General features: G+C 37.9%; 1 protein-coding gene across 2 annotated transcripts in view; it reads right to left on the bottom strand.

The window, feature by feature from the left end:
• Positions 1-21993, bottom strand: part of LOC121259565 — a 30048-nt gene extending 8055 nt beyond the window's left edge. Inside the window, exons 1-25 of one of the 2 annotated variants that reach the window (XM_041161196.1) lie at positions 21640-21993; positions 21279-21498; positions 21024-21154; positions 17393-17509; positions 17136-17282; positions 16223-16893; positions 15837-15958; positions 15646-15737; positions 15210-15429; positions 14999-15065; positions 14615-14778; positions 14431-14504; positions 14181-14354; positions 13980-14051; positions 11280-11381; positions 11108-11197; positions 10604-10679; positions 10418-10514; positions 10228-10297; positions 9915-10094; positions 9635-9757; positions 9467-9550; positions 9083-9267; positions 8847-8985; positions 8694-8753 (exon numbers count right to left, since the gene is read on the bottom strand). In XM_041161196.1, coding sequence (XP_041017130.1) covers positions 8694-8753; positions 8847-8985; positions 9083-9267; positions 9467-9550; positions 9635-9757; positions 9915-10094; positions 10228-10297; positions 10418-10514; positions 10604-10679; positions 11108-11197; positions 11280-11381; positions 13980-14051; positions 14181-14354; positions 14431-14504; positions 14615-14778; positions 14999-15065; positions 15210-15429; positions 15646-15737; positions 15837-15958; positions 16223-16893; positions 17136-17282; positions 17393-17509; positions 21024-21154; positions 21279-21498; positions 21640-21720 — 3558 coding nt within the window. In that variant the 5' untranslated portion in view covers positions 21721-21993. The remainder of the gene's footprint in view (positions 1-8693; positions 8754-8846; positions 8986-9082; positions 9268-9466; positions 9551-9634; positions 9758-9914; positions 10095-10227; positions 10298-10417; positions 10515-10603; positions 10680-11107; positions 11198-11279; positions 11382-13979; positions 14052-14180; positions 14355-14430; positions 14505-14614; positions 14779-14998; positions 15066-15209; positions 15430-15645; positions 15738-15836; positions 15959-16222; positions 16894-17135; positions 17283-17392; positions 17510-21023; positions 21155-21278; positions 21499-21639) is intronic. The other variant, XM_041161197.1, reaches the window with a different exon arrangement.
• Between the last annotated feature and the right edge of the window lie 1278 nt (positions 21994-23271).

Raw genomic sequence — 23271 nt, 5'->3', positions numbered from 1 at the left:
ATATGATTACTCTTTTCATTTTTCCTTCCTTCTATTATTGCCATTGGAGGAAAATGTGGGGGTAACCTAAGCAAATGAAAGGTTGTTGCTATGTCTTCAATGGATGCTTGTGTAATGGGTTCTTCGCTGAGGCAATGGTATATGCCTGTGGAATTAAGATCCCCTTCAGTGACAATAGGTAATTACAAGGGATGGCAATATTGTGAACCTCTGAATGTGTCTTCCTTTGAGAGGGATGACTAATGTCACTGTGCAAAGAAGTTTGATATCAGGCTTTTAAGTGCATGTTGGGAATGGGATGGATCTCAGTATTTCCCATCTACTTTTCACAAATGACACCAACATTTTGTGACGCAAGTCATGACCATTTCCACAAGCTATGTTGTTTATTCCTGTACTTTAAGCAGTTCATGATTTAAAGATCAACTTAGCTAAATCTTAATTGCTTCTGGTTGGTAGGGTTGAGAATGCCACTAGTTTGACGGATCCTTTGATATGAGAATGGGATGTGTCCTTGAGAGCTCTATCTCCACACCATCTATCATGCCAGAATTTGATTCTAGATCACGGATCCTTTGATGTGAGAATGGGATGTGTCCTTGAAAGCTCTATCTCCACACCATCTATCATGTCAGAATTTTATTCTAGATCCATATCCCATCACAATTCTAGTATGTCGAAAAAAAACCCCAACCTCTTTTGATAGGCTTCCAGACTCCAATCCCATAAACCCCTTCTACCTCCCTAGTGCTCCCCCCCCCCCCCCCCCAACATACCCACATACTTACGATCAATCACCAACTTCCACAAAGCCTCCCTCTCAATGATATACCGCCACAACCATTTCCCAAGAAGAGCTTGTTGAATACCTTCAAGTTTCTAATCCTCAACCCACCAGCAAAGATTGGAGAGCTTAGCTTCCCCACTTGACCAGGTGAAACTTAATTCATCACCTAACCCACTCCAAATGAAGTCACATTGTAGCTTCTCAATATAGTTCGCCACATAGGCTAGAAGTGGGAACAAAGATAAGAAATAGGTTGGCAAATTGGACAAAGTGCTATTGACTAAAGTGGTCCTCCCCGCCTTTCAACAAATACATCTTCCAACCTACCAATCTTAGTTCGATCTTCTCTATTACTTCATCCCATATTGATTTAGCCCTGAAAGAGGCACCCAAAGGAAGACCGGGGTATTTCATGGGAAAAGAGGATACCTTGCACCTCAAAATGGTAGCCAACATCCGAAGCTTGCGAACGTTTCCAACTGAAACCAACTTCGACTTGCATAAGTTCACTTTCAAACCAGACACGGCTTCAAAGCAAAGTAGGAGTGACAATAAAGAATGAATCTGACTTTGTTTTGCCTAAAAAAAAATCGAAGTATCATCTGCAAACAGCAAATGAGAAATGTTAAGAGTACCACGATTGGTGTCACCAATAAAAAACCCAGCCATAAAGCCACTTCCAACCATAGTAGGCGTCATTATGTTAAGTGCCTCCATAACAATGAAAAAAAGAAAATGGGACAAGGATCCCCCTACCTTAGCCCTCGAGAACTGTTAAAGAAATTAACTGGACTGCCATTCACCAAAACTGAGAACCTTATTTGAAGTTGCAATGCCTAATCCATGAGCACCATCGTTCCCCAAAACCACACCTCCCAAGCAAATATAGTAGGAAGTCCCAATTAACATGATCATGAGCCTTCTCCATATCCAAATTGCATAAAATACCCGATATGCCCGATTTTAATCTACTATCCAAACATTCCTTAAAATTCATTGCCGCAACCTTCTTGGGAATAAGCGCAATAAAAGTGGCATTGAGGCTTTTCTCAAACTTCCCAAATGAGAAAAATTCCTGGAAGACCCTCATCATATCATCCTTCACCACTTCCCAACAGGATTGGAAAAAACCCATAGAAAAATGGTTCGGATCAGATGCTTTATCTTTGACCATCGTCCTCACCAACTTTTAAGAATCGCTCTAATGCTCAAAGGTGTTAAAAGCTAACCCATCGAGATTTGGCCTCCACGCCATCGGCTCGGTGAAAAACTATTCATAAAAACCAGCAACATGCTCCTTAATCACATAAAGGAACGGAACAACTTCGTTGATGTTCAACATCTCAATGGTATTAGTCCTCCTAGGTGAATTCGCCACTCTATGGAAAAACTTCATACTTCGATCCCCCTCTTTTAACCATAGTGCCTGAGATTTTTGATGCCATGAAATCTCCTCCAATAAAGTGACCCTCTCAAGTTCTGAAACTAGTTGTCTTCCAAGAGAGTTCTTCCAGAGATAATGCCCTACCCTCCTCTTCACTCTCTACCTCTTGTAGCTTCTCCAATAGAGACTTCTTCCGATCACCCATATCACCAAAAGATTGTTTATTCCATACCTTCAAATTTTTTTTTAGAGCATGGATCTGTGTAACATACTAGTTTTGGATTTAGGGTATAAGAGTAAATTTCTTAGTAAAAATTTTTCTATTATTATTATGATTATAGTTTTATCAGATTTTATATTTATTTTATTTGAAAATTTTTAGAGTTTGTTTTAATAATGATTACTAAATTGTATCAGACTACGTTCACTAGAGTTGGTTTAAAATTTAAAGTTTATATTTTTCTCTACCTCCACCGAACCTTATCTCTTGTTTTTAGCCTCTATTTTGCACACTTTAAACCACCAATCCGTAAGTTTCATCCCACTTTCTGTCGAATTTGAAATTCTAACCTTATTTTCAGCCTCATCCCTAGCTTAGTAAATTCAAATTCTAGTGGAAACCGACTCTGTTAGTGAGTAACGATTTCCACTCCGCACGTCTACACTCTCAGTCACATGCACGTCTCTACTCCTCGAGTTTTCCTTTTATTTTATTTTTTTCTCTATCGTCTACCATTATAAATATCGCTTACCTCGTACGAGAGGAGTAACTCGTGAGCCACTCCAAAATCATCTGCTTCTGAAATACCCAGAGTACCAAAACACTGCCGTTTAAGCCTTAGGTTCTTCCCAACCGCCGCCGACCACCATAGGACGTCGGAGCACCAACCGTGGAACCAAAAACTGCCGACCAGCTTAGCCCCAGCGCACCCACTCCCTTCCGGTAAGACCTCGACTGCAGCCAGCCTCTTTTTGGTTTCGGTAGTTCTCGGTTTAACATTGTTCTCTCTCTAATCTCTCTCCCTCACTCGGTGTCGCACCACCACAGAGAAGCCACTAGTTCCGCCGCCGTGACCTCCGCTTGTTGCCAGATCCGCCGCGCAGCCCATCTCCATCTCAGCCTCTCTCGGTGAGTCCATCGCAGGATCGCAGAACCCCTCTCTCTCGATCTCTCTGTCGTTTGGTTTTAGCCCGTGTGTTTTCGGTTTCAGCAGAACCCGTGAGTCTATTTTGTTGGGCCCTAGGCCCTTGTGCATGTGTTTGAGTTTGTTTTGTTGGGCTCTGGTAGTAATAATAATATGTTATGGGGCCAAGTTATTTTACAGAAACTAATCTAATTATTTTAAATGGACTTGTATTTTAATTTGGATTTGATTTGATTTGATTTTATTTCAATAACAGTTTACTAATTTTATTGGGCTTAACATTTTAAAAGTCAGTTTTTCTTAAATAAATATATTAGTCAAAGACTATTTTTATAAGGATGTTTGCAATTATTTTGTTAATATTCCTTTGTCTATTTAGTAGAATTTATAAAATTATTATGTTAAGAATTTAATGAAATTATGATGTTAAGAATATTTAATAGAATTTATTAGGTTTCTTATAAGATTTAATAATTATGTTAAGAAATAAAACTTAGTTTAAGAATTTAAGTTTATGAATTATTTTAAAATAGTTCGAGTATTCATCTAAATTATAAATAAGTATGTTAAGTAATTTAGATACTAGGATTTATCGATATGTTTAACACTATCTTTTAGATTGTGGTTTTAATTAAGATATTAGTACTTATGTGATTCCAAACCAATTTAGTGATAGTTATTATTTCATATAGGTCTCAAGTTACGAAGTGTTATTCAAGAAGACACGCAGCGAGGTAAGTAATTTGATCACAAGTTTAGGATCATCACGGTTCAGTTTATAGATAATTAGTATTCAAGCCAGTTCATTTCCAGCCAATTATTTATGCACCACTTATGTCATATGCAAATATGTCATCCAGCATAGCATACTATTTTGTCATTCCGCATCATGTTTAAATTCAAAAATTATGATTATGTATGTAGTATGTCATGCATCTCATGTGTATAAGACACGTAAGCCATCTTAAATTCAAGTGAAAGATAAGATCAGATTAGTTAATAAGATGACCATTCAGATGCATGATACCAATGCAGTTCAGTTTCAGGGTGGATGTGCAAGCCACGAACTCAGTCGTGGTCCACCATAGTATGCTAGAATACTATCAGCGGCCACTGAATGTGGGGCCGGTGCACAACCTTGCACACAAGGTTAAGTGTGTTGGCCAGTCAGATAAATCAGATTAGTCAGATAAATCAATCAGATCAGTTAGTTAATTCAGTTAAAACAGTCATGCATAGCACAAGCATCAGTATGAATAGTCATGATTTTAAACTCTCAGCATGAAAGTTTTTATGAAAATCTTATGTTTAGTATGTTTACGTTGTGATGGATTCCTTGCTGAGTCTTCGACTCATTTTTGTTTATTTTCATGTTTTTTTAACCTGGGTTTTTTTAACCACCCAGGTGATAATGATGAATATGAGCAGGCAGACCAGGAGTAGAAAGAGCATTAAATTTTTGTTCAGACTTTCTAAAGTAAAACATGCTTTTATGACATGAGTTTTGTTCAGTTTATTTCATTTAAATTTTTGGAAGACATTTTATTAGACATTTTATTTACAAAATAAATTTTCTAATTTCATTTAGGAAATTTGAGGTCTCTTGCCGAATTTAATTTTATGAAAAGTACATGACACTCCTAGCCTTTGGGAAGGGGGTGTTACAATCTGATAGGAGGAGGACCACCATTGCCTGACCCTCTCCACAAAACATTCAGTTTTTAGCCACATATTCTCGAACTTGAAGTACCTACGCCCCCTTGAATACCTCCACAATCCAACAAGATCCAAACAGAGGAGATGTAATCTTTTCTGACATAACTCCGGATAAAGGTTTCCCAATCCGAGAAAACTAAAAATCTGTCCAATCTAAACCACGTTTGATTTTTGACCATTTGCATGTTCTAGCCATTAGAGGAATATCCACCAAGCCCAAATCAAATATAAACTCCAAGAACTCCATCATTGCAGGTTGAAGCCCACTCTCACCCAATCTCTCACTAGGGAATTTGATAACATTAAAATCACCATCGATGCACCATGGCAAGTCCCACCAGCTATGCAACCAACATATGGACAAATCCACAAGCTTTGAACAAAACTTCTGGAAATAAGTTCCATCACAATTTCTTGCAAGCAAACAATGTCCACCATCCATTCACAAAGCAAATTTTTTATCCGAAGATGCTTATTGGCCACATTAAGCTCCCGGACATTCCAAGATGCAATCTTAGGCTTCATAAAGAAGTTGAATGCACCCTCCCTTTGGAACCTAACTTCTTAATCTAAGCATGACCTACTACAATGACAGTGAGCAATGTCATAAATTGTTCCTCAAAGCCCTCACACGCAACCCCCACACAACCTTGGATTTGCTTCACCTTTGGTATCACCCAATCAGAGGATGAAACTAAGCTAAGCTAACATGAAGGCAAAGAATTTAAAGGAATGGGTTCATCTGCCATCTCAATTCCTTCCCTTGTGGCTCACTGCAATTCCATCAATTCCCCCATGTCTCCCTCAGGGAAGAGAGATCTGCACTCCAAATCTTGATCCTTATTAGAAGCTACCACCATCCGTAAGGCATCCTTATTACCGTCGAGAAATGAAATTGAAAACTCTGGACCCACCTCAGTACAAGGCTCTTGAGAGCCTTCTCCTTTCAGAGATTCCTTTGTCGACTATGACAACCCCTTGGACTCCAGTGGAATAGCTTCCGTGCAGCCCATCATATCTTCCTGTCTATTTTGGACTGAAGCTCCAATGAAAGGCAGTGAGTTTTCATGTTGGCTCGATTTTGTGCCCATTACACACCCTACTGCCAACTCTTCTTCCATTAATTTCTTCATCTAGACCACCAGCAACGGCTCATAGGTCTGCCGCAAATCAATCGAAGCAATCTCAAGCATGGTTAACAGGCACCTAGCCGCAAAGGGCCCTGTTGCACTCTCACATCCTCCCCTAACCCACCACATTGCATTAGTCAGGGTTATATCAATCAGACCCAACCCTATTTTAGACTTCCCCTTATCTCAACCCATTACTTGGGGCCCAATGGAGTGGCCCATTTGCTTAAAAACTTCAGCCCCAAGCCTCGCTTGATTTTGCCCACCTACCACATTTAAGCCCAACCCACCAATTGCACTAGTTGTTGTATTAGGACTGGTTTGGATAGTGAGATGAGATGAGATGATTTTAGATGAAAATTAAAAGTTGAATAAAATATTGTTAGAATATCATTTTTTAATATTATTATTGTTTTGAAATTTGAAAAAATTGAATTGTATATTATATTTTGTGTGAAAATTTGATAAAATTGTAATGATGAGATGAAATGAAACATTTTCACTATCCAAACGGGGCCTTAATATGCTTTACTAGGCCACTCTCTAAGCCAAAGCCCATTCCCAATTCCTTATCAACACATCGTATTAAACTATTCATTGTCTCTAGCAAATCCATCAATTGCTGCTTCATATCCCATAGAGTGCTACGTATGCCACCCCTTGCAAAGCCACCATCAAGACCATCACCACCCAATCTCTTTTGAGCAAATGATGGACCTACATGCTTACTTTTCTCGAGACCATGGACGTTGTTGTGACCAGCGGCAGCTCCTCCCTTGACTATCAACTTGACATTACCTCCTCCCCTACACTGGGTGCCGGGACAACAACAAGGCCATCGACTCTTTAAGCACCTCCCTATACAATTGTTTGTTCCCTTGGATTACCTCCACCTTCGGCACCAAAACCGACCTCCTTCCTCTAGAAGGCTCCTCCTTTCGACCGAAGCCCAACCTCCCTCTATAATAACCCGATTTTCCTCCATACTCTGAGTTGTTGCACACTTCTCTCAGTACAAACGTCATTTTCTTCCACCCCATTCCCTTCATTTCTTCAAGCATGAAGATAAAATCTCGTCTGCCACCTCCTCCATACTCCACTAGTGCCATATATTGACCATGAGCATTAGCGCATCTCTGGGCAATAAAACTTCTACCACCACCATCCCATGAAGTTGCATAAAATTCCTTCTTCTCACCCATCTAGCATTCCTCCAGCATTTTAGTGAACCAGTTCACCGGGTACATCCCTAGGATCATCTCTTTTGTGACCTTCCAATTCCTCTCAGTTATCTGAATCGATTTGCCTTCCACCATTAATGCAAATACTTTGAATTCAAAGAGCAGCTGTTTCGAAACTCCCATGATTAAAAGTAGCAGCTCCTTGATTCCTCAAACTCAAAAACTTATTGTTAATCACCACAAGGGAAAATATTTCAAGCACATCATCTAGAAAAGTTCCACCAAGAGGGAAAATATGACATTTGTATCTCTATCATATTTAAAATGATAATCATTCTATGGAACTTGAGGTTCTACTCTATATGTCCAGCTATCCTCGTAACTGGACAATATTTAGAAGTTGCATTCAACCCAACCAAAATTCATACATTGAAGTCCCTCAAAAGGAACAGTAATGGATATTATTTTACTACTTTCTGATAAACAGATTGTTCGCTATAAGTGGGTGTACACGGTAAATTTTACATAAATGGCTCAATTGAACATTTAAAGGCATGTTGGTTGCTAAAGGTTATTCATAGACTTAAAATATTGATTATAAGGAGAACTTTATTCAAGTTTTCACGATCGCCTTTGATTCATAAAAGAAACAGGCCTGCCATGTATCCAAATCATGGACTTTAGGAGGATCGAGGATCACTATTCAAAGATCCTACTTATCAAAAAAGTTATTCCTAGATCCTAACAGATATCCTTAATAAGTTAGGAAGCTAAATTATCATACCATCAGTAGTACGGATACGTCATATGACATTGGTATAGCCAATTCTAGGAATTCCTACCGTCCCAATTGGGACACCATCTTAAGAAGCTCCTAGACCCAAGTCATAATATAGGTTAAAATAGAAGATATATTCTTCTTCAAATAGAAGATATATTGCAAGATACTGTACTTTCTAGGCAGTAGTTTGATTACGTGTAAGAATAAGTAAAAGGTGGTAGCTCAAATCAATGCAAAAGCAAAATATAAAGCAATGGATTACTTGTAAAAATAAAAAATAAAGCAATGGATCACAATTACAGTCAATCATAATGTTTATTCCTAGCATATATAACAGAATCAAGAGAGGGAGGAAGCATGCTTTTCATCACATTGTTGACAAAGGGTGCGGCCGAGCTTAGAATACAATTAGCACCAAACATACAAACATAAAGATAAAACTTGACCAAACAGGTGTGTCAGGCTGAGCTTATTATGCTCTCATTAAAAGATAAAGCAGAGTTTCATTCATATACCAAGATAGCAAACCAAAAAGAAATACATCCTTGAACTAAAAATGGCAAACTAACCTTCTTTTCCTTCTCCAAAATTTCTCTAATCGGACAATGTGCCGCAGTCACACAAAGATTCTACAACCAAAAAAGTAATTAGATGAACCCAAAATGCAATAAAGAGATAAATTATCTAGCTGGAGAGCAGATTAAAAAAAAGGTAATGGGAACCTTTAGGTCACTCCCAGAATAGCCATCGGTCATATTTGCAATTGCTTCCAAATCAACATCAGGCGACAACTCTTCTTTGGCTAAAATAACTCTCACAATTTTTTCTCTATTTGGTGCATCTGGCAGATTGACCATCAATCTATACACAACAATTGCATGTAGAAAGCATATGAAACTTGTTTTGTGCCAAATAGTAATGGAACGAAGTGATGACAAGTATGACGCATTTACTTTACCTCCGGGGAAGCCTCCTAATAACAGCCTCATCAAGGTCAAAAGGCCTATTGGTAGCAGCAAGTACCAGCACTCGCTCCTTATCCTTTGTTCGCAGACCATCCCAATTCACCATAAACTCATTTTTCATTTTACGCATAGCCTCATGCTCTCCTGGATTTTCCCTTCTTCCTAGCATGCTATCAACCTGTAAAAATAATTGAAGTGAACAGTTTTTTCCCTGTTAAAGAGGAGGGAGAAGCAACCAGAAAGCTTATATGAGGGCTGTGGTGAGCCCCCCCCCCCCCCCCCCCAACACAAACAACAAAAAGGGGGCAAGGTTGGATCAAACTAATCTATCAATAAAAAAAAAAAAAAAAAAAAAAAAACCGATGCATTAAACTTACCTCATCAACAAAGACAACACTAGGAGCAATTTTACTAGCTAAAGAAAAAACTGCTTTCACATACTTCTCCCCTTCACCAAACCACTGCAAGCAATAGAGAGACATCACTAGAAGTTCGGAAGAAGCAACAGAATAGAGTGCAGACAACCTTTCCATATCCATAAATACCTTTGAAGTAATGCTCGACATCGATATATTGATAAAATTTGCACCGGCCTCAGTGGCAACAGCCTTTGCAAGCATTGTTTTCCCAGTACCAGGAGGCCCAAAGAGCAATATTCCCTTGCAAGGCTGTCACATGAGTAGCTATCTTAAGAAGGTGAATCACAGCCCCCCACCCCCCAAAAGAGAGATCCAAAACAGATGTGCATGGGAAAATAAAGCATAGTTTCTTAGCCAAATATAGGTAGGAGAAACTAGTGAAAAACACATATATAGATCCTCTCACCTTAGTCAGCTGCCCTCTACAAAATAATTCAGGCCTCTGAAGAGGAAGCATCACCAATTCCTTCAAGGTATCCTTTACATTTTCTAAAGCCCCAATATTGTCAAAAGTAACCCCAATGTCACTTGGTGGAATAACATCAGCAAGAAGTTTCTTCTCAAATTCATTCTCAGTTACCACATCCTGAAAAATTTTGAGCTTAAACAGAATATAAAGTACAAACAAATCGGGGGGAGTACATTTCATTCCCAGAAAGGAATGGGAGAGGTGACAATTGAATCTGTGAGAACAACCAAAAAGTAGATGTTAACTTTACCTTGAGTGATTTCTTCAAGTTTTTGCTTTCATTTTGAATGCTCTGCAGAATGTTCAGCCCATACTTAATGCTGCAAATTAACAGTCATGAACAATGTTAACATGGGAAAACAGAGAGGTAAACCATTTTTTAACTATTTGATTACGAATTTCCAAAACATGATGACCACAATTCAAAAGAATTGGACTACCTTTCAGCAGAAATCACAAGTTTAGCATCTTTGACTGACGCTTCAGTATGATGCATAAAGTGGTTACTTAGAGCCCATCCAATTATTTTCTCAACACCTAGCATAAGAATAAGTAAAGGCAAAATGATATCACAGTGAAGATCCCCACATAACTTGGGGAAACAAAGGTTGAGACAGAATACATACTTTCAGTAGTAAGGGCTTGATCTTTAATAAACAAAGTTTCAAGTTCAGGACAATCCAAGCCAATTCGGTTTAGAACCTGAAACCAAAAATTATTTTGTTAACATCCAACAATAGCACAAAGTCAACAAAAACTAAACAATCTGACTGTTATAACAAAAATAAATTTCAAAGAAATACAAATATTAAGGATTTCTGAAGCTGATGAGAATGAATGCATTTCTCCTGTGTGCCCGCGCGCGCGTGCGAGAGAGAGAAAGAGAGAGAGAGATCGCAATATTCAACCTCAAATATTATTTATGAATGGATATCTAATTCCCACTGGGCCCAAATTATGGGACAAATGTACGAGCACTAATGCTACCACTGCCATAATGTCAAATGGTTCTATAAAGCCAAGAAGAATGAGCCAATGGATTTTGTTTCTAGGCAGAAATAACTATCAGCATAGAGGAACGTAGAGGGTGAAAGTAAGATCCCCAAACAACAGGATCAGGTGCTACTCACTGAGTGAATGCTGACAATATTAGACTGAGCTTTCAAAGTTTCAATATCACACTCCAACTGCTGCTTCCAGTCCGAAAGTAGAGTTTCATCCTGTCAAGAATAACAGAAATATCAAATATTTTCAGAAAACAACAGCATCATCATGGCAGTATAGATGAAGGTGGGCCCATACCTGAGGCAGTTGTACCATCACTTTGTTAGGGAAAAGTCGAGCGAGTTGCTTCATTGCTTTTGGGATTTCTTTACTCCTATCATGCAATCTACCAAAATTATCCTGAAATTAAAGCAATAACCATATCATTTAGATCAAAAGTGACCACTGTGCATATGTGTGAGTGCATGTCTATCTCTGTTTGCATTGAGAGAGGGAGAGAGATCATATAATAAACTTCCTATCCAATAGCAAATTTTATGCACAGTAGACAAGATTGTATTCCATAAGAGAATATCTTCACGCAGGTTGAACCGATTTCACTTAAATAACGGCCTCCAATAGAGATGTTCCATGTAGACTTTTTTTTCATCCCATCAACCCATCCGTCCCTCCCTCCCCTCTCTCTCTCTCTCTCCCAAGAAACCCACGAGAAACGAAACCAACGCTCCCTCTCTCTCTCTCTCTCTCTCTCTCTCCTACGAAATTTTTTTCTTATCCTCATCATTGATTTGTGGAACATATATCAGAATTGAGAATATCTTCTAACCCCGATTTCATGGCCAGGACTTTTGTGCTTGATAATCTACTCATTGCCTTTTTTTTTTAAATATGATCTGGTCCATCCCACGCCAAACTGATGTTCTTCCAAAAAGCAATTATAGTGAAAACACAAGTTTTTAAGCTATATTTCTTCAAAAGTAATCATTAATCAGATTTAAGAATATCTTCTAACACCAATTTCATGCCCAGGTTTTTTGGTGCTTGATAATCTTCTCATTTGGTTTTTTTTTATCTGATCTGGAAGTGTTTAGTGCAATTTTACAGTGTTTTTTTAGTGTTGGGTTAGTGCCATCGGAGCTCCTGCGCCGGTATGAATGTGTGCAGCGGTGTGGGTAGGGTGGGTTTGTGTTTTCAGAATAATAGTTGTTTCTCTCGGTGGCTAACACACGTTTTCTCTAATTTTTCTTTTATTAACATGTGATGCACTCACGTAACTTTTGTGTGGGTTGCTGATGTGTCAGCATTTTATTTGTGGCCGTTAACTGCATGAGAACGGAATTGCCGTTTCAAAGAGTTTCTGATTCCATAAACAGAGTAGTGACCAGAAATCAGATTGTAGCTGCCTTGCCATCATGGCACTCAAAGCAAAGGTAACGCTTTCAGTGTTAAAAGCCAACCATTCCTCGTCCTGAAGGCCAATTTCAACTCTATCCTAGAGGAAGAGGAATCACACAAGCCTTGATAGGTTATTTTTTAATGCCACCAACAGACCCAAAATCTTAAATGATCCAACTTCCACTTCACAAAGAGAACCATGTCAAGTTCCACAGTCCTATATAATCATGGTCCCCAAATAGTCATGCATTACCATAATACAAACCAAGCAGAATTGAATGTGGAAAAGTAAGAATACACCTTTCAGCTTTTTGGCCAAAGAAGAAAATCTAATTAAAACAAGATTGATGAAGGCTATCAGGAAGAAACCTAGAAAATGGGGCTTACTTCTTTCCAAGGCTATCTGAAAAACTTAGGAAATGGAGCTTACTTCCCTTCAAGGTTATTTGAATAATTTAGCTCCAAAGAAATATTAAACCTTAACAGAGATTAATATTTCCAAAATTTATAACACATAATGGCAATTAATAGAGGTGAAGGTAAATAAAAAAGTACGGAAGAGGATGTCCAAAGAAATCCTAAGGCATAGTTATGCGAGAATTTATTTCATGTGATTCTTATCCTTAATTCTTCATAAATAATCATACTCTGATCAATTCCCAGGTTGGAGTTTTCAAGTCAGGGCCTTGCTATTTTTAAGGCAAACTGTCGATGATTATCAACAAGTTAGTTCAATTTGTCTTTTCTAGAACTGCTCAAACCACACCTAATACACGGTGATCACTGATTACTTTATAAACTGTAGCTGTGATTTTGCAGGTTCTTCTCATCCTTCACAACCACCATTCTCCTTTAGTCATTCATCTGCAAAACAAAGACTCATTTTCTGTAGCCATCTCAACTAAATTAATACAGGATCTGTCAGGATCATCTCAAGTGGACCAATTTGAGAATAATCCATAGACGTGCTCGATCTGCTTTGGTTGCCTTTATGCTACATAATATAACTGTAGTCAGAGGACAGCATAGCTCATTTCTTAACATGCTGAATATTGTGCATGTCATCTATCATTGTTGGACAATTATCTACCATGAGCTAAACTAACTAGAGGGGAGAAGGAAAATACTGGTGCTCGATCTGCTTTGGTTGCCTTTATGCTACATAATAGAACTGTAGTCATAGGACTGCATAGCTCATTTCTTCACATGCTGAATATCGTGCATGCCATCTATCATTGTTGGACAATTATCTACCATGCGCTAAACTAACTAGTTGGGGGAAGGAAAATTAAAAAACAAGTAAAAACAGCGTGACATCTGCAAATGTGCAATTGCAAGAGATATTTCAAGTTTCCCAAACATATATACAAAATGACAACTCTGAAAAGCTATGCCACTAAGGAGACGTTAGGTATTGCACGCAGTGTATATACATGATAACAAATTGAGACACTAATTAGAATCATATGCATATATAAGTTAGTGACAACCTTTATAGGTAGAGAGCAGAGCTAAGACACCCAAACAAATACATATGGATATATACATGCACCTGAAGCAGAAAGGGCAGAAGGGAAAAAGAAATGGCAGAGGTCAGCATACCGGAAAAGCAAGATCAAGCAAAGCTGTCTGGTTGCTTCCAAACTTAGTGAACAGAAGCCCACCAGGATGGCACTGGAAAAATGGAAGTCGCAAACATTAAGTAGGAACAGTATTTCAGCAGGCCAAATACAAATCTTGGACAAGAATGTCAGTACCTACATTTTCAAACAACCCAACAGAGGAAAACAAGCAATTTCTTACCTTCTCCTTACGACTGTCCATCTGGGTATGGGAGCCAATTATAACAACATTCTCTGGTAAATTTTCGAGCTTACTCTTTAAGACCGTATATGAATCCGAGCTACCCACCATAGCCTTTTCTATGTCTTTGACGAACAATATTAATGGACCAACTTTACTTTCTTTAGAAGTGACCTACAAACATGAGACATCTCAATCTTGATTCCAAAACACCACCACCACCACTTAGACCAGTAAAGAGTGGAACTACCTCAAAGAGCTCATTAATAGCAAGCTTGTCAATATCATCACCTCCAAAACCATCTAAGCGTTGTAAACTATTGGCTGCAGAGTAAAGCATCAATAAGTCACAAAAGACAACAGAAAACTGCAACAAATAGAAAGCCAGGATTCAAAATGAAGGAAATAGAGGAGATTTGGATCAAAGGAATCACCCGAACAAAAGAAACCATGGTCATCTTCACAAAGGCCACCGAGATTGTTGCCATCTGGAATTGATTTATCAAATCTAACCCCAATTTTTGAATTACCATTTTCTTCAAAAGCAAGAACAACTTTGCCACGACAACCAGCTGTTGGTCCCCTGCTTAGGGATGAACTAAATACAAATAAATAAATTTGCAACAAGAACATAGGCGTTTTACACAAAATACCATTAACTTTGCATCAAAGTATAAATTAATACAAAAGATCACTAATCATTCCCTCAATACAAAGAATTAGTACCAGATCCTAATACACAAAATAAAACCGTGATCCCCAATCAATCCTTATATGCCAATAAATGGTATGCGATTTATAGCATGCAGAAAGAATACCTTAGCGGACAATTAGGCAGTGGAGGAACTCCAGAAGGTATTGTACCGACAAATTTTACTCTATCACCTGTAAATTTTACATGATGCAGCAATAAATTATGTGTATACTAAATAAATTATGATACAGCCATTCATAGCATAGTAACCAAGCACATGGATAATCAAGCATCCATATATTATAGTTACAGAAGAGCGCAGAGGACTAGCGTGCCTGCTTTGAGTGTAGTGCTTTTTGATGATGCAGTGGATGCCTCCTGCTTCGGCATAGCCTGAGAACTTAATGTGGATCCACCTGTAATATCAGCATCAACGCTAGAAGCTGGTTTCTTATACTGAAACCCAGCAGCCTGCGCAGCTCGTTTAACAAAAATTGATGCTCGGTCAGGCCTCAAAGCTTCTTTCACAGAATCAGAATCTTTTGGTGGTGGTCCCTAAAATGATTTGCAATGATGCAAAAAAAGGTAAGATGCGCATGCAAACTGGTAATTCTTTGGTCCAAGCAAGAGCTTATATTACAATAATGTGGAAACAGCTTTTGTTAACAGAAAATTGCAGCTTAAAAGACAGTAATAAAATCCTTACAACACAGAGGAGGTAAATTTCAACAATGAAAGAGAAAATTATATAAAGACATCAAGGAAGCTTACACCAGGCAACATAAGAGAATCAACAACTAGCAGTCTAGCGCCAAAATGTTTGGCAAGCGCCTTTACCAAAGTCTCCTGATATATCTCTGAACCTGTAAAATTCCATTGGAAATGTCTCATCCAGGATTAGGAATACAAAACTTCAACACGCCCAACATAGGAATCACATCAACACAGAAATGGCAGATTACCTGCAGGACCAGAGAGTAATATACGTGGGGACACAGTAGGTAGGTCTGAGGAATACTTCACAAATTTATTACACTTCAAATGAACATGCGTTGAAGCAATCAAAACATCCTTGGTAGTGTCACTGCCACATCGCACATAATTCAAAGAAGATAAGTCTCCAATGTACAGCAGAATATGTAACGTGTATGGGCAATATCAGGCTATAAGCCTGGATCAAACAAGGAAGTACAGGAACCAGATGCCTTTTTCTTTTTCTTTTTCTTTTTTTGTGTAGTTTCCTAGGCATGGAATGTACAACACATTGCCAAATAAAACATATGCAATGATTAAAATAAGTTTCAAATGACGTACAACCTAATTATAAAATAAAATTAAAGTTTTATACCTCAAGTAATATGGAAAACTGTCAAATGAGACTTCAATATTGTCAGAACTGAAAATTCCTAGTTGTAATCTATCCTTATATGCTTGCCTCCTACTTATCAAATTTGATGGAGGATCAAAATCCTTAAGGATTTCTCTCATTTCCCTCTGCTCATCAAGTCTTTTAGAGATGCTGCTGCTTAAACCAAAATCTGAAGATGCACCAGCAAGCATCCGCAATAGTGGCCTTAATTCATAGTTTGCTGCAGGGACTTTTCCAACATCAGAGACCAAAAAAGGATCCAATCCAAGATTAGCAAGATTAGGGTTCTCATTGACAGCATCAGGTGATGGAACAACAGTTTTCTCTCTTGAAGAAATACCGGCAAGATCATTATCATTAGCAATATCCTTCAAGTCAATGTCTGGAGTATGATCATCTGACCCTCCACATCCAGAAGGTAGCGTGGATATCTCAGTATTCTGTTCCACATCCTCACCAGTCTTAGCAGGTTCCTGAAGTAAGGTTAGCTCCTTTGGCAAATTAGACAAAGAAGCTAAAATTGATGCTCCAGCAACAGCTGAGGGGTCCCCAGATCTTGCCTCGATATGAATCCCCTTTATTGGAGCACTATGTGCTTCTAATATACTTACAGGAGCAGCTAAATTATCGCTGGTGAGCTGCTGAAAAATCTGATTTCATGTCAAGGAATATATAGAACATCCATATGGAGAAATAAAAAGATTGCATGAAGCAACAGTATCACACCAAGGCACTGCATCAAAAGAAAACATAGGGATTTCTTCTTTTTCTGAAGGGTGGGGGGATGTTTTAAAAAATAAATAAATTAAACAGCTTTACCCACAATGGCATTCACTGTAAAAATTTGGGGGGGGGGGGGGGGGGGGGGGGGGGGGGGGGGGGGGAAGGATACATATGCATGCTTCCCAAAAGTACCGAAGACCAACTCATCACCTCCGCTTAGAATTACACTAGAATTCTTTCTATAGGTCTTGCCATTTACTTGCACGAGACCTTTTCCCCCAGTGATTTCCAGTAATGTAACAGATGACCCTTCACGCTATCCAGAATTATTTTGAACAAAAAAAAAAAAAAAAAAAACAGGTCAGTAGTATTACAAGTCATCCTGAAATATATAAGCAATGTCCTTGCACTGTAAAGAGAACCAACCTCTATGTACTTGAATCTACACAATTTAGCACTAATGGATTCATCATCAATACACAAATCGCATTGAGGACCTTGACCAACTGTGAAGGTAGTACCACATAATGACAGGTGAGGGTTCTGGGAAAAGATAAGGACCAAACAGCAGATTAGTTCAAAAGCAATGATACAACATCAAGATCAAGTTAAGACCCTGCCTGCCTCACTAGAAGAGATGAGAAATAAATAAAATAAAAAATTCTAGGTAAAGAAACGGTAAGAGATGAGAAATAAAAATCAAGTCCTCATTTACCTGTTTGCTGTGGCAACCAAAAACAATTCAACCCAAAATATACGAGAATTGAAGCTAATTAAGCAGATTCGGACTCCAGGATATATTTGTAATAAAAAACAGGATCCAAGTTTCTTAAGGCAAGGAAAAAACTAAGATTAAGAGAGATGGGAAGAGGGCGAGTTTCATTAATCAAGTAACAGATTCTTTTCAACTAAACTTTTCATCCCAACAATAATATCCATTAGTTTCTTGATTAGCCAAAACAAACAATGATATGTTGAAAAGGCTGCATGAAAAAATGTTTGGTAGAAAGTACATTAATGATTAAAGGGAAAACAACTTTCGGCAAAAAGAGAAGAAGAAATTCTCAATAGACAAATCAAAAGGATAGGATAAATACCTTCTTAGAAAGATAAATGTTACCAAAAAAAGGAAAGGCTCGTTCTCAGTTGTGCTATTCTTTTTTTTTTTCCCCTTTTTCCAATGATTGGTAAGTAAAAAATGCACCAAAGGGTCTTGAACCCACAACCATACTCTCCACCTTGCTCTTCTTAAGTCTTGGCTGGCTGGGTGGTTTTTTTTTTTTTTTGGGGGGGGGGGGGGGGGCAGCTTCTTACAAACTTTCTGCTTTCTCATCAATTCTACGGGCTGCATCTCATGATCCAAACTCATGTCTCAACAAATACAGGCATTCTAAACCTGCATCACACAACACTCTTAACAGTTCCGCACAGACATGTAGAGTAAGGTTTTTTCATTCATGAATAGAGGATACATTATAAGACCGCCCTTCTAAACCAGTAATGTTACTTCCACCCCTCAAGAGTACACCAAATCATCTTCTTTCACCTTGCTCTTGGCTGGGGCGGGGGGGCTGGGATCCTATTAGCAGCGTTCCCCTTTCTTTGACAAAATTATTATTTATACTTCCAGAAAATTTTTCACTAAGACACTCTGGCCAAGGAAAGAAGAAATTGACAAGCTAAGCAATCACTACACACCACTAAAAGCCTCACAGGATAACTTCAAGCAACTTTCCCATCAATTCTCTAGGTTGCATCATGATCCAAACTCATGTCTCAAGAAATACAGGCATTCTAAACCTGCATTGAACAACACTCCAACAGCGAGAAAATAGTTGAGGAAGACATGAGGAGTAAGGTTTTTTTTTCTTCATGAAACAGAGGATACATGATAAGACCACCATTCTGAACCAGTAATGTCACTTCCACCCCTCATGAGAACACCAAGTCCTCCTCCTCCTCCTCCTCCTCCTCCTCCTCCTTACACTTTGATGAGTGAATTCATTTCATTAAAAGCACAGGAGCACAACCCTAGTACACAAGATGTATAGACGAGATAACCCTGTTTTTTATCAGTGAGAGAGAATCCCTTCAATGGTTAAAAGAAGGACAAGAATTCATAAATCCAGAAATATTACAAACTTGGGAAATATTATACATCCTCATCCATGTATGAAGTATTTCACCAATATATTCTATAGATCATCTACCAGCATCTCACAATCTTCAAAGCATCTTCCATTGCACTCTCTCCATATGCTTTGCAACAAAAACAAAGGTACCGTCCTCAAAGCAGCTAGAACTGGGTGATCTCCCAATCGAACTCTAACAATCTAATAACTCCATTACCCTTCTAGGCATGACCCATTCTACTCTAACAACGCTTAAAATAGCAGTCTTGCCGCTTCACAATGGAGACAGTGACTAATGGATTCCCTGCTCCCATTGCACATACAACACCAATCCACCACAGAAATTTATCTCCCATAGGTTATATAAAGTCAAAACCTTCCCAAGGTCCACCATCCACACAATAACATTTCACAGGCACATTAACTTTGCAAAAACTCTTCTACAGAAAATAATCTTCCAACATAAATAATGCTTGATAGTGCAACCTAACTTCAAACTTCCTTCTCTTGGAAGGGAGCCACCAAATACTATTTTCACCACCTAGTCTCACTTCACTTTGAGAGAGTACAACATTCAAAAAACATTATTCCCAATTTGACCTCCCAACCTTGAACAGATCTAATAAAAGATAAATTCCACTGAAGAGTTTCATATAATATTGTCTAATCAACTACCCGTGCCTCCTTACTGCAAGCAATACTGAACGACTACAGAAAGTCCTTTAATGGTTGATCCCCGCACCATAGGTAATGGCAAAACCTCATCTTAATTCCATCCCCAACTTCCTATCTGAAAAAACTCAAAAATCTCCCCACCCCTCCTAATGCATTTCTAAACGCAACTCCATAAGGACCCAGTACCACCTTAGTCCATCCTCCATTCAAATGATATTTTGTTCTCACTACCCTTCTCTATTAAGCTTCCCTCTTGTAGAGTAACAATGTAATCCTTTCCCCTGGTAGCACTTTCTTAAACTGATTTAGGCCTCATTTGTTTTCACAGTTCATCTCAACTCACCTCATCTAATCATTACAACTTTTTTAAATTTTCACACAAAATATAATAAACAATTCAACTTTTTCAAATCCAAAAACAAAAATAACAGTAAAAAATATTCTAACAATATTTTATTCAACTTTCATCTCAATTCATCTCATCTCATATCAAAAAACAAACGCGGCCTTAAGCTTCTTACCCCCTTTCCTTTTTTATTCTTTCAAAATATATAATTAGTCTTAAAAGCAATCATTTTTTTGGTAGGATATTCTTAAAAAGATTATAAACGCAAACAAGACTAGGTTCAAGCAAAATGTAGTAACAAATTAATCGCCAAAGAAGCATATTAAGTTTAAGGCCATTGTAAAGTCTCATATCCTACTTATCCAATAATTACCAGTCCAAATGTAAACCTCCCTAATGAGGAGAATTAAAGGGTCACATTCCAAATGAAAGTAATTGATCCATGCCTACTTTTCCCTTTGTGATTTCAACTTACTTGAACAGACAAATCAAACTTCCCCACTTCACACAGCTACTCCAGACAAAAGGTACCCACCATAAAGGCAACCAAAACAATTTTATCAGGCCTAGCAGATCTAACAAATGCAGGCTTGAGAAGGGAGTCACAGCTCAAAAAACCATCCATAACCCAATAAAAGATTTAACAAACCATGTATAACCAATTCAACCAAATCTCAAAAGCTCAATACAAAAAACCCAGAGTCTTGGCTCAATTGCTTGGAAAACCCAAGAGAATGCAACAAGATGAAATATTGATTCTATTTGGAAAGGTTCAAGTAACAAACAGCCATCAAAAAGTAATTCTTTCCTCTCCATGGATTTTCCCAATAAACCAAACAGAGCAACGATCGCATCAAAATAATCCAGATTTCGGAGAAAGCACAGGAAAAGAAGAAAAGCCAACCTGAGAGCACTGGGAAAGAAGCTTTCCCCAAGCGGCTTTAGAACTCGATTTGGTCAGCTTTGTAGGACGCTTCTTCGAACGTAGTGCAGTGCCGGCCGCCTTTGATTTATCAGCATCCATGGCAGCTCCACCTAAATCCACCACCAACCCCAGAACAAAAAATAAAACCACCTAAATGCACAACTCAAACAAAAACCCAGATTTCAAACACACTCAAGAGCTCATGCAAAAGCTAAAGCTTCGAAATTATTTTACCCAAAGACAGCGACGACACCAAGGCCTCGCCTTCGACAACGAAACCAGCACATTTATCCGCATCGCAGGCATCAGCGGGCTTTGGCGAACCGGTGTTCAGCAGATCAGGGGATTGCAGCTCCGGGTCTTCAGTTTCAGACCCGGATTCCTTAACTGGACCTAAATTCTCCACCGACGGAGCGCTCCGAGCATCATTGGTTGACGAGGACGCCTCGGATACCTAGAGTTTCACGCCACAATCAATCCAAAAAAAAACCATATCCCCAATAATATGCATACATAGAACAAAACTCAAACATACACTGGACCCAGAAATTTCACCCATATGCACCTAGACAACCGTAAAGGATAAAGAGGGTACCTTGGATCGTTTGGCGGTGGTGGGAGGAGGGGAGGAGAGGGCACGTTTGGAAGAGGAGGAGCTGCGTCTGGTTTCAACCATGGTGTTGTTGGTTGTTGATAGTTTTTTTTTTTTTTTTCCTTTTTGTCTCTGATCCAAACAAGGTCCTGGCCGGAGAGGGAGATCAAGGTGGTCTTCTCAATGATTAACGAAGATCAGTTGAGGGTTTTTTCTTGTGTTCTGTTTGGCTTTATAGATTTCTTCATTTTTCTTTGCCTACGGACAACACAAGTTGTGAAGCGGTGGGTGGTAGGAACTTGGAAGAGGCTCTCTGCAGCTCTGCTTTTGTGGAATCGGGGATTTAATATGTATTTCATTTTCTCGCACACATATTAATATATATATATATATATATATAAATTATTCTCATCAACTATTATTTATTATTTACTATCTCATATCCTACATCTTATAAAAAATACCCTCACATCCTATTAAAAAAAAAAAAATCTGGCTGTAAGCAAATTTGCACACCAATACGAGCACCAATGCAAAAGTAGAAAGGTAAATTTAATGAAATAGTATAAATTTGAAAATGAATATTTGATAAAATAGTCTACATCAATATTGATGCACAGATTGATATGAGAATTCGTTTTTTTTTTAAGTATAAGATGTGAAAATGAATAATGACTGATGCATAAACTTAATTTTTTTTATATATGTTTATCATTTTATTGTTACTTTAAATAAAAAAAATGAAAAAATAAAGGATAATTATTTAAGATCATAAATAAAGTCAAAGTTACTTTAATGACTTTTCCGTTACAAAAAATATACCTTAAAATCTTAAATTAGAGAGAATAAAAACCCACTATTTTTGTTCTAAGCAGGATGTATTTTGTCATGTGATCAAGATTAGAATTAGAAGGTCCCAATAAACACCATATTACAGCTACTACAACACAAAATAAATGACAGAAAATGGATATGGATCTATCCTCACTAAGATGAGCCATCTTATGTAGCAATTTTAATACACTCATGTCTTCAGACTTATGGAGTTTAGAGCCAAAGCTAGAAGGCAAGGCATGAAGATTTGAGTGATGTCCTTTCTTCTTTGGATTGGTTGATTGATAAATCTATTACCTCTTATTTTCTATCTTTGATTAGGAAAAAATCATAATATGGCTAGATTGTTAGCTATGAATGATTCGAGTCACTGATGTGAGAGAGATATATTACTATTATATTTTTCAGTGTGGCGCATGTCGCATGTCGGTAGATAATTAAAGATTATTTATTATATTTCACTTATAAACATATTATTTAATGTCACATCATGTGATTATAAGAAGATGGTAAAAAAAATAATAATAAATAGATTTTCTCTTTTTTTAATTGCTGTAATTGATCACTTCGTCTTCATCTTTCTTTTTATTGCATTCAATTACTTCGTCCCAACAACACTCACCGAGGAAAACCTTAAAAAGCTAAACAAGTGTAAATACTAAATAGTGTTTATTCAAACCATCTTTTGTAATTCAACAAATTAAATTTATGGTGCAAACAGTAAAAAATCTGAAAGGACTAGTCAAATTTCAACGGAATTATAAACAATTAATTTTTTTTTTATTATTATAACGTGAGGAA

The sequence above is a fragment of the Juglans microcarpa x Juglans regia genome, chromosome 4D (assembly GCF_004785595.1).
Source record: "Juglans microcarpa x Juglans regia isolate MS1-56 chromosome 4D, Jm3101_v1.0, whole genome shotgun sequence".
Taxonomy (NCBI): Eukaryota; Viridiplantae; Streptophyta; class Magnoliopsida; order Fagales; family Juglandaceae; genus Juglans; species Juglans microcarpa x Juglans regia.
Note: the sequence above shows the minus strand (reverse complement) of the source record. Positions and strands in the feature narration are given on the sequence as shown.